The sequence below is a fragment of the Diorhabda sublineata genome, chromosome 6 (genome assembly GCF_026230105.1).
Source record: "Diorhabda sublineata isolate icDioSubl1.1 chromosome 6, icDioSubl1.1, whole genome shotgun sequence".
Taxonomy (NCBI): domain Eukaryota; kingdom Metazoa; phylum Arthropoda; class Insecta; order Coleoptera; family Chrysomelidae; genus Diorhabda; species Diorhabda sublineata.
In genome coordinates, this window is record NC_079479.1 from 3,744,679 (window position 1) to 3,757,319 (window position 12,641).

Here is a 12,641-nt window from a genome sequence, read left to right on the forward strand (position 1 = left end):
TACAGCTTCGGCAACCATCCGGATGCTCATTCGACGATCTGTACGAACAATTTGGTTGATTTTGGTCACTGGGAGCTGGTCATCTTCAGTACTACTGCACAAATACTTTGATAGTGACGAAAACGTGTTTTGGGACGTGCATAGACAAGATATCTAGATACCCAACGCACAAATCGAGCGCCCTCTAGGCGAACAGTCTCGTTATTTAATAGCCAGACCTCGTATTTAAGTATTGTTGATAATTGATACTAAAACATTACAACATGAGTCGTTTTGGGGAAGTTTCGGCTCAATAAATAACAAAAAATAGCAAAATAACAAAAAAAGCAATCCCACAATCCACTTAAAATACTAAAGCGTCTATATGGAAACAAATGGAGTTTTGTCTAGTACGAAATTACGAACTGTCGAAAATAATTCCGTTACAAAAAGTAGCTGATATATTAAAAGTTTGGGCCCATAAGATTATAAAGAATATGCAGTTAAATCAATTAGGAATTCAACTGCGAAGATTATTAATATTAATATTAAATTTGATTCTTTTGTCGACTTAACTTTTGAAGAAGCTCGTGATGCGAGAATTACAAGTTATTCCAGAGAAAAGAAAAGTAAGTTCTATACAATTGAACAAGAAAGATGTAGTAGAAATGGCAAAATTGCGGAATATAAACAACCCAGAGGGATTACAGAAAACATCCCTTCATAAAGCTTCTTAGGAATTAGCTTGGATGGGGGAGAAGCTGCAAACTAAAATTTACCATTTTGAAGAAGAAAAACATCAAGATGGAACTTCAGCAAGAAGATTTGAATACAATATTTTCAATAACGACACAGGGTGGGTCGAAAAAATTGGCAGACAGCAAATGGATAACAAAAAATGAAATGGATGAAGGTATTTGTCTCGTTGCATTGTTAAAATTACTGTTACAAAAAAGAAATGGAAACGTAACATCTGAACTACTTTTTTAACTCCAAATCCCTTTCGGAAAAACTAAAGGCTGGTACAAAGATGTTCCAATGGGTATTTATACGATTTCTACTTGGACCAAATATTCTGCAACTGAAATTGGACTCTACATTACAAATAATAAAATTACCAATCATTCGAACAGTGCTCGTACAGTTTCCCAGTTAGCCAAAGATAACGGGATACTCATCATCATCTTCTATCAAACCCTACCTCCAAATTGATCCTGAACATCACGAAGATTTTATTAGTTCCTTACGAGCTTCGAGTAGTACAGTGAACCAAGCAAATCACCCCGCAATTTTAAAGACCTTCATGGATTAGTTTGAAATTTTGACAGAAGCTCAAAAATGATGCAAATAACAAACCTGATTTGGTGCTAATGTATATTTCTATTCCAGGGGTGAATGCCACCCTTACTCGGGGGGGTGGAAATTTCAAAATAACACCGGGAATCGATAGAGAATTGAATTTTATGAAGAAAATGTGGTATGAAGTTTTTTATGTAACTCAATAATTCCTAAGTTATTCGCGATTGAAAATTAAAAAAAAAAACTACGTTTTTCAAAATTTTTCCACGAAAATTATGCATTTTCTGGAAAAAAATATTGTTATCAAAATTGGAGCTTATAAAAAAACTAAGAAATTAGTCAGTTTGAATTAAATTTTTTAGATTCTAGAGTCACTGGAGTCAATTTTTTCTTTTTCGTAAATTTATGCAGAGATTTGAGCTGAAATAACGGAAAAAATTGTAATAAACATTTTTAAAGTTTAAATGAGCTTTTATAAAACCGTCTGAGAGTGAGAAAAATTTTGAAATCAGTACGTCAAACCAAACAATTTATAACAATTGTGTATTTAGTAAATAATTTAATTGTATCAATACAGGTGATAATTATTGTTGTTGCTTCTCTTTTAAGGATAAATTTCTTTTTAACTCGCAATTTTTCATCAGTAATTTTGCTCGAAAAACCGACATTTTACAAAATCAATCGACCTTCGGACTCGAGATTTTCTTGTAAAATTACTGATTATAAAAATTATAGAAATTTATCCGATAAAAAAACTCTTACTGTTGAATAATTATTGAAAAATGATCAAAATTATATACAAAAAAATATTTGAAAATGAGCTTCAGTTGATAGAGTTCGTTTGGATGTTTGTGAATAGAGACCTTGTTCGTGTGGGTGAGAGATATTTTAAATTGTGGTTATTTTGGGGTTTGTTAACTGTTTACCGATTGTATGTCCGAGAAAATCACTTAATAGACATGAATATTTATACCTAACCTCAAATTAGTTATGGATTTTTATTTTCTTGGCCTCTTTTTTGTTATGCCTAAGTAACGAACGATAAACGAATAGAAAATCTCACGTTAACATAGTATTACAACGAATAAACAGATGGTGGATATGACCATTAATCTAAAAATTTTTTTATTATCAATTTCACTTCAGACGAAGATGTTTTTTAAACTCTAGGTCATATTCAAATGTTTGAAAAAAAATTAATAAACAAACGACTACTTTCTCCCAATGTGTCGTGTCAAATTTTGAATGAATTTGTAATTCAGAATTTCTCTGCTTAGACAAGTTATTAAACTAAAATAATACACAAAGTTTTAATGTTTTGGCTTACTGCCGAATGCAACGTTTAATTCGAGCTCCCAGAAGTACCTGGTACAACAAAAGAAACAAAAAAATATATTTAACGCAAAATGGGGTAGTTTTGCGTGATTTGTTTGTCCAAGATAGTTCAAGATAGTCAAGATATGAAAATTATCCCAAGCGCATCTCAAAAAACCGCTGCCATGATATTGAGTGCAGATGGAACGGTCTTTGCCTTCTTTGGAGCCGGTTCTCCCTTTCCTTCCAGTTTTTTGAATATTTTTTTGTTTCGGATATGAAGTCATGGATCCAAATGATTATGAAACGGCGCAAATATTAGGCTTTATTTCTGTGAAACATTGCCAGACACTTCACGACGTAATTTTTGTTCTATTGTGAGAAAACGCGGCACCCATCTTGCTCACAGCTTTCTCATGTCCAAATTTTTAGTTATACCGCACAGTCAACGATCATCCAGTACCTCTCAGTGGATTTTTTCAACATTTCTCGAGTCGTCACCTCATTTGGTCGACCACTGCAATTCTGGTCTTCGTAGGTCGTACTGCTACCAAATATTTCACTGCTGATAATGAAGAAACAGTTTCGCCCAAAGTTTAATCTAGTTCAGCTTTTATATTGGTTGGACTGAGGTCTTTCAAATAAAAGTATTGTATCACATAACAATGACCAATTTTTTTCATGTTTACTAATTTACTGAAAACGTCCACTATCGATGGCTGTCAAACAAATACCAAACAACGTGGCGTCTTCAAATTTCAAACATATGTTGTATAGACTGTGTACGTGGTATTTTTCAAGTAACTACCGCCATCTTTAGGTCAGATAAGATACTTCTTAGGACCATCCTCGTACAATGCAAAACTGCATCGATTTGGTGCAATTGCAAGTTTCGACTGCAGCGTAAAATTTTAGATTAACGACTTATCAATGAACAGTTGGTGTACCAAAAGATCAAAAACCTTCCAAAATTGAAGCTGGTGTAGACAAAGTTGAATTGAAATAAGCCAAGTGAAACAATTTAAACTAAAATAATTATTATGCGGAAAAGTGCATCTAGATAGATTTATTTGACGCTTCGTTTGAAATATATTTTGATGCTAATGTGGTGCTACCCTTATTGGACACATTTTGACTGATATTTTTTCATATACACAGATTTTACTGTTTACCTTTACCTACCATATGTTATAATGAATAAAACAAATCTTAGATTATTATGAAACATACGGAAATCTGCTGCATTAAATTAAAAATAATAATAATAATTTTTTTTCGGAATTCATATTAATAATTATATAAATATAAATAGTGAATGCTTGAATTACTTGTAGTGACACCTCTTATCGACTAGATACACGAAATAACGAACTTCTATTGAAAGGTATAGGAAACTGCTAAGTAAACTGTAATAGTTAGTCGATAATTTTTATTTCTTACGATAGATGGCAATACAAGCTTCTTATATGTTTCTAAAACTAGATTTACGATTGTTTAGTGTCGATTAAATCTATGCTCTAGATGAGCGATGCACAAACTGTGGCCCGCGAGCGTTTTACTTGCGAATTAAATAATTTCGAAACAAAAAAAAATATTTTGAAGTTTTTTGGCAAAAATATGCAACACAAATAACGACGACATAGATTTTTGACAAATTAATGTGAATCAACCTTATTCGCTGCGTGTGAGGTTGCCAGATATTTAATTAAGTTTGTTTTTGATATTATATAGTTATATTTCATTTTTAATATAATTTATATTCATTTAGTTTTGGAATTATATTATCTAAAATTAAATATTATCCAGTTGTTTTTATTCACTATAGACCCCATGACAGCAATATTAGAAAGATCATTTTGGGATCATTATAGCTACAACCAATGTGATCCCAGAAGAAAAACAATACGAAAAGAAAACACACACACATGTTGTCAATCTCTATACCAAATTTGGTGGATCTTAATCCCTCAGGTAGCCCCTGTTCTAGATAAAAGTAGTACCGCTATTTTACATACCCATTAATTGTTCATAATCTTTTCATTATGTTGTAAATTTGGACTCTAATATATCACATCATAATGATGTCAAATTACCGATGTGTGGGGGGGTCAAGGAAGGCTTAACCCCTAGTTTGTGGGGTTCTACGCCTTGCACCCCGGCCGCTATCTTAAATAAAGGGGTGAAAAGTTATTTTTGACGATATTTTAAAAAGTTATGACCAAAAAAGTGCAAAAATTTGTCAACAACTTCTTTTGTCGCTAAATAACTTTTTATTTTTTGATTTTTCAATAAAATTACTTTTCGATCGTTTTTTGGGGATTAATTTTATGTGTGGACTTATTGAATTCCACTCATAGAGCGCTCCAAAAGTGTCTATGCACACCACGTTGTGCCAAAAACAAAATCTTTGTGATCATTTACCTACCTAAAAGGTAGAATCCCTAGGAGCGTCCCCAGTAGGTCTAATCCACAAATAAATTGTAGGTGAGAGAGATTTGAATAATGATTAAATTTACCTGGCATTATGCACTACCTAGTCTATTTTAGTTCTTTTTATTGGTCCAGCTGTGTTTCAGGGACAGTATCTACATCTGTGTCAAAAGTAAAAGTTTGGGAATGACGGGAGTTAAAATTGGAGTCATAGTTGGAAGTTCGTCTTCTATTAATTTTGATATTTCCATGATGTTGCTGCAAGTTTCGCCAGAATAATGAAGACATACTATAGAGCAATTAAGGCCTGTTTTTCTGCAGCCACATATGCTTCCACAATTCCCTTTATATCTGTAGAAAATTAATTTCGTAAGCTCCTGGGGTGCTGGAGGCTTGGAAGTTTATATTGGCATCCACATGTTTGTTTGTTTCTTCCAGCCCCAATCTTCGAAGACTGTGGAAACGAGCTGCATCTTGGGTTGGAAGTAGTGATGATAAGCTAAAAGAATTTTTAGTCACAGTTTTGGCAAATCGTTTATATCGCAAGGTGTCCAGTGAATCTTCTTTATTACCGCGATATAATGCTGTGAAAAAACGTTCACCAACAAAGACGGATCAACTTTTTCTTGTGATATTGTTGATATAGTGGTTTTATCAAACTTAATTTCTGTGTATTGATGTTTTTTGGTGCGACGCAGACGTTCCCAAGACTTTGTTCCATCGATATCGGGGTTTTCGGAGTAACTATCAAATACATATTTCTCAAGAATGTTGTTTACTGACGAATTTCGATCCCAGACTACTTTATGCAATAGAAAACCACCATCAATAACAAAATGACTTCTGTTCATGTTTTCAGAGGTTTGGTCTAGCGGTGCAGAAGCATTAAACAAAGACGACTTGGTACATTTTGTCATACTATCCTCAGCGATTAATGCTAATGGAAAATGTGCTAATTCATATGTATGTATGTAGTTAGTGACCCTGAAACACAACCTGGACCATCAAAAAGAACTAAAATAGACTAAGTTGTGCAAATTGCCAAGTAAATTTCATCAATATTCAAATGTCCCCCACCTTCAACTTATCTGAGGATTTGTCCTATTGGGGATACCACGTAAAAAAACTTCTACCTCATAGGTGGCGGGGAAAAGAGTCGATTAAAAATAAAAAATTATATATAAATGTTCAGAAAAATCTGGAAAGAAAAGAAAAATATGGTGAGCATAGATGCACTTTTGGAGCGCTCTATGAGCCACAACAATGAGTGGAATTAAAAATTAACCCTCGAAGAACGATCGAAAAGATTGTTCTGAGGTAAAAAATCAAAAAATAAAAAGTTATTGAGTCAAAAAAAGAAATTTTTGACAAATTTTTTCCCTTTTTTGCTCATAACTTTTTAAATTCGCGGTTAATGGCAAAAAGTGTCATAAAACAAATTGAAGGCAACGCGATTTGCCACTATTTATGTCTCCACGAATTTTTTGTAGGGGCAATAGTTCCCGAAATTTCGTCAAAAATAGCTTTTCACCCATTTATATAAGATGGTGGCCGGGGGACAAGTGGTGGAAGCTCACAAACTTGGGGTTTAGCTTTTCTTCCTCAGAAAAACGCAAAGTAAGTGTTCTAAGATTGTAACATTTCAATTGGCTATTTTGGTTACAGCAGATGTTGAAGCTTTACCTTGGAGGATATTGTAGATGATGCTTGTTCAAGTTCCGTGATAATATTAAGGAATATTGGAATCATTGAAATAAAATATATTTGCTACTCTTTTTTTTTTAATAATACGCCACTGATTTTACAGTTAGAAAACACATATATTGAAGAAAATGACCAAGATCCACCTATACATTCAGAAACTTCTCACTTCCGACAAAAGAAAAGATTAAATTTGTAACGGACGTCGTTTAATCTCTTACAAATTCACACCAACATACAAGAAAAGAGCGTCAAATCATGAAAGAATGTTTTGTGGTTGACTAGACACATTCAAGTAGCTAACGATTATATCGGCAAGTAGAAAGGACTAAAACCTTATCAAAGTTATGACTATTTTAGTTAGTCTTTTTCACATCAAAGCCCGATTTTACAAGAGAAGATTGAACCTCAAACGCCGTCTTATAGGTGGCGTTTACAACAAACTTCGGTTTAAACGGCGGTCTAAGGGTAGTTTAACATGAAACGCAGGATACGAAACCAAAATATTGAAGTAATAAAAAATATTGAAGATTTGCATTTTATATTTAACGAACTCGACGATGACGATGAAGAAATTATCAACCTTGTACCGAAAAAACGAAAAGTTATTCATTCTAGAGCGAATCTTTAAAACCTCCCACATTTTAAAAGTTTGTTGTGGTTCTATCGAACTTTCTTTTCCTTTCAAGTTTCCGTATCACATTTTTGAATTCGACTGTTTCTTTGTATTTCTCCACGAGGTTAACCAAAAGTACTACTTCATACAAATTGCACGTTTTTTTTTTGTTCTTTGTTATTTTTTTTATAAAACATTCTTAAACAATTCAACTTCAAAATAAGTATCGGCAAAATTTTGGTTGTATTTGTGACAACTGGCAGGAAAATGTTTATTTAACTGTGACCTGTAAAATAGATCAATCTTGTTTATTCTTGGCTTAAAATATAGTTTAAACTTTAGTTTAATCTTCACTTTTACCCTATGTTGTAAAATTGCCCCTAAAGTTGAAAGTTTACAAAAAAATTCAAGGTTTGGTTAGGTAAGGTCAGTTTGAACTCCTCTGAAGTTTCGTGCCGCCACTGAAGCTCAGAATTTCGCCACAAGTACTCTATTTTTATGAATGAGAAAGTTTTCCTTTAAAGTATTTCTTTCAAATCATTTTCTATTTGAAATTTTGGTTTTCCTGGAGCTTCGCGTGCTGTTTGAAACTCGCCACGTTTCTTTTCTGTAATAACTCTGTAAATCGTAGATTTTTGAACACCAGCGGTACTACTAACCAATTCCGCTTTGTAATCAACACTTTTACATAAATATTAATCTGTAAACGATTCAAAACAATTAAATATTAATGTTTTTTTTACTACCGTGCCTAAAATACGTACTGTAGACACACTTCGAGTTCGTAATGTTTCACTCTACGCAACTTAAAAAACGTATTATTAAGGTCTCCGGAATGTAATGACTAGAGTACGAGGCTCACATGCAGAGGAGGTCCCAGGTTCAAATCGCGCTGAAGCCATTTTTTATTTCTCTACTTATGTAGTAATAATTCTTTTTAGATTTAATTTATACATGCCGAAGAGAAGATTTAACAAATTCAACAGCTGCACTAATTTTTTTTGTTAATTTGTTCTAATCTGGATTAAAACGTTCCAAAGATTAATAAATATATAGTTTATAAGGAAAATTACCGTTCAACTTCTGTATTTTGATCAAATTTTCGCTTGTAGAAAAAATATTGGATGCAATTCGTGTCTAAAGACCTTTTTTCGTTTCATGCTACTCCACATACTTGAATAACTATTTAATTAACTCTCGCAGGACACTAATCACACTAGAATTTACAAACTATTGAGAATGCACAACAAATTTCTAACTTTTATTAGCAAATAGATACGGTGGTTATGCAATCTTCAATACACAGGATTTTGACCAGTCCAAACATTTTTCTATTGTTCTAAACAGATTATGGTTAGAAATATCTAATAATGACTGTACTAAGTTTTGGATTATGCTTTTTATATGAAAGGTGAAGAGGATGGAGCCAATCACTGTCCCCAGAGGGTCATCCGTTTCCTCAGTAACATTGTTTTTTATATTGGTATTTTATGTCTTTCAAGTATCAATAAAGGAATCTCCCAGATGCCCTTCGGAATCCGAAATCCCGCAGAGTCTCTAGCAACTGAGGATGAGTTACAATGTCAAAAGCCTTCTCGAGATTACGGAAGGGTTTTTAAAGCGAGGTATACATTTTTTAAGTTAATTTCGTAACATCAGTTTCAGAATATTTGTGGGTAAGCAGGAAAATCGGCCGGATTGTCTCTTGACTCTTAGATCGATTTTATTGTGACAATTTTAAATTTTTTTGGGATAAATTACGCTTTGTATGTTCTGAACGTGAATGAAGTCAAATCGGAAGATGGTAGATCAACAAAATGGGCAAAAAAAAACAGGAATTAAACATATAAAGGTACCTCAAAAAAGCGGTATGAATGCGATTCTAAAGGAGCTCGAGAGGAGGCTGCATTTTCGGAATTAACAGGACAGGGTCCTATTAAAAGAAAAAGAGCAGCCGCACAAGATGAAGGTGAAATTATCAAGACAATTTACATAAAATGATCAGAATATACTTGAAGTTTTTGTGTTTTTATTATCGGTTGGTTAGTAAACTAGAAAATTATTAAGAGAAAAAGTAGAAGAAGTATGCAATCCACTGATTCGGAGCTTGGCCGGAATTGAAATAAGAAAAACACAATTTTTCAGCACGAATCCACTTGTATGCTAATTCTAATTTGCTTTATTGATTCGATTGAGAACAATTTATCAAAATACAGGATTATTCTAAATGATGAACCCATTTTTAAAAATTCGTATTTATAAAAGTACAAATGGTACGTGAATAATTTTTATACCAAAGATTTTTTTATGTATTACAAGTGTTTAATGTGACCTCCATCTGCTGCACGGCAAACATCTACGCGTCATCTGTGTGTCATCCTCTATCACTTCTAGCACATTACCGCAAAATTAGAGACGCTAGGGTTGAGAGCCTGCACGAGTTCTAAACGGTAGAGCTGGTTGGAGTATTTCAAGTTATCTACTAGCTCTATTGGTAGGCTTACTTGAACTGCGAACAAAACTGTCCTTATCTGACACAAACGGTCGGCCTGTGCTTTTTCCTTTACACACAACTTCCAATCTCTTTAAATTGATTAGTTGGTGGTTAAATAGCACATTCAGCACGAATTTGGTATTGAACTACATTACAATTTGCTCACTTACCACTCACTCACAACTGGCAGTGACAGATTGCCGCGAAAACTCTAACAGCCGCTTCTGGAACCATCACCGCCTGCCTACACTTGTAATACATAAAAAAACTTTGAAACTTTCTCTTTTCATTGGTATAAAAATTATTCATGTAGCATTTGAACTTTAATGAATAAGAATTTTTAAAAATGGGTCCATCATTTAGAATAACCCTGTATATGCACGTCATTGGACGGTGTTTGCCATCATAAGGATTGAAAATATCTTTCCTCGCATTATCTTTAGATAGACTATAACATTAGCTTCTTTTTTTTGATAAAATGATTATCTAGTCTTTCATGATTGATGATTTAGAAGTTTGAAGAAATATGATTAAATTAAATCCACTGTGTGTTGTAAATTAAAAATAATAATTTCCATTTAATATAATCATATAATATAATTCAAAAATATCACAGAAAAAATATAACAGTCTCAATAGATTACAGTAAACTTACAAACGAAAAAAATTGTATACATACAACAAAAATTTTTCGAAATCACCAAGGTCGCCACATTTTCGATTTCTTTTCGGAACAGTAATTACCCAGTACGTTGATTTTCAAACTTTGCGGTAGTAAATAAACAATTTGTCCACTAGTAACACTCATTTTTGCAATTTCGGAAGAACTATCTGCCGGTCTAATAAGGACGGGTTCTTTTTTTGACGTTTCTTCTTTTTTCGATTTGACATCGGGATGATTTTCTTTGTTTTGTTCTTGGAGTTGTTGGAGATATTGAACTGTCATTTCTAAAATATCCGCTTTTTCCAGCTTCGATGTTCTCTGTCCTTTTTTAATTTCTTTAAAAGAAGTTTTCGATTCTAGTAAAATTTGTTTTAAAGTTTCCAAACTGTCGTTTATTCTGGCGCGACGTTTTTTCTCCATCATCGGTTTTCTTATTTTCCGACTTTCCGAAGGTTGTTTTTTTATATTTGTTTTCATTTTCACTACAAAAATTTACTGGTTTATATATTTTTGTGAAATTTCGATGTTGTTTACTTGAAAGATTCAACAAGAATGACGATTGTCAAGAGGTTTTACGATTTTAAGACTTTTCATTGATCCCCACTTCTGTACAAGAGACCATTGTACCTGTTCAATAAGGTATTGTCAAAGGGCGGAGAACGTAAAAGGCTAAAGAAACAGTGGTGCACACTTTTTATGATAATGCAGTTGCTATGTTCGTGCTTATTTTTATACAGTGTGTTCATAAACTGCCTATACGAGGTCTGGTTATTAAATAAAGAGACTGATTACGAAAAAGGGTTTTATTATAAAAATTATATTCTACATTCTAATGCTCCCCTTCAATATACTCCCCTTCCCTCGTCACATACACCTTTCCATACGTTTTTTCCATTGATCGAAGAAGTGCTGGTGAGCTTTCAGCTATACAGCTTCCAACGACTCAAATCGGGTCCCTTTCGAAGTATATTTTATCTTCGGAAATAAAAAAAAGTCGCACGGTGTCAAATCTGGTTAGTACGGCGGGTATTCGAGTACTGGAACGCGCTTATGGTTGAATACTGTTATACAGATAGCGCGTTATGGGCAGGTGCGTTGTCCTGGTGCAAAATCGAGCCGTTTCTTACGAACTCGTTCTCGTAGTGTTGCCAAAACTGACAAATAGTAAGTCTGACCCTTTGGAACCCATTCAGTCATCGTCAGTCAGTCAGTCAGCGGCTTGGGCGCTGGTCATATTCAGTACTCTCTCGGCCTTCACTAAAGCGCTTACACCACTCAAAAAGTAGAGAGATAGAAAGATAGAGAATTGTCCCCATAAGCCTCTTGCAACAATTTATAGCACTCACTCGAAGTTTTTTTCTTTTTAACGAGAAATTTGAGATTGAAAAACACGTTAATTTCAAACCGCTACTGCACAAATACTATAATAGTGACGAAAACGTGTTTTGAGGCGTGCATAGACAAGATATCTAGATACTCAACGCACTACTCGGGCGCCCTCTAGTCGCGCAGTCTCGTTATTTAATAGCCAGACCTCGTATTTTGGTATCTATCATATTCAGTAAGAAAAATGTGCAATAAAGTGTTTCTGTCATTGAACCATATAGTAAAAATAAAAAACGAATAAAAGTATGTAGATTTGTTGTTCTATAATAAAAAATGTAGTTGCTGAACATTTTAATGACATTTTGTTTCAGCAATTTTCTGAGACACATGTAGGAAGTAGGGCGCGTAAATTATACATTGTATTTCTGATCATAAACTAATTCCTTTCTTAAATCAGTTAATTTCGTCGGAATTTCACCATTTTCGTTTCTATAGCGTTTAATGATGAGCAAATTTAAAAACTTTGTTCCAGGATAATAAAATGTTAAATTGAATTGAACGAAGCGCAGGTTCCAAGTGCTAATTGGGTTTATTGCCTACTAAAACTGTGTAAGTAAAATAACTTGCCGTGAAATTTCATAATTCTATATCAAGGAAAATACTATATAAATTTATATTTCCGTGAGTGTGTCGGACATTAAGGGTGTTAACAGACAAACATATAACAGAATGCTGTATATTCAAAAGTTTCTTCTTTTTATTTTGACCTGAAACCTGAAGAATATAATGATAACATAGTTGTAATTCCGTCACTATAT

General features: G+C 33.5%; 1 protein-coding gene across 1 annotated transcript; it reads right to left on the reverse strand.

The window, feature by feature from the left end:
* Positions 1–10,530: 10,530 nt before the first annotated feature.
* Positions 10,531–10,984, reverse strand: LOC130445136 (helix-loop-helix protein lin-22-like). Its single transcript, XM_056780659.1, has one exon. It carries the CDS (start codon positions 10,972–10,974, stop codon positions 10,531–10,533), a length of 444 nt encoding a protein of 147 aa, XP_056636637.1. The 5' UTR covers positions 10,975–10,984.
* Positions 10,985–12,641: the final 1,657 nt, after the last annotated feature.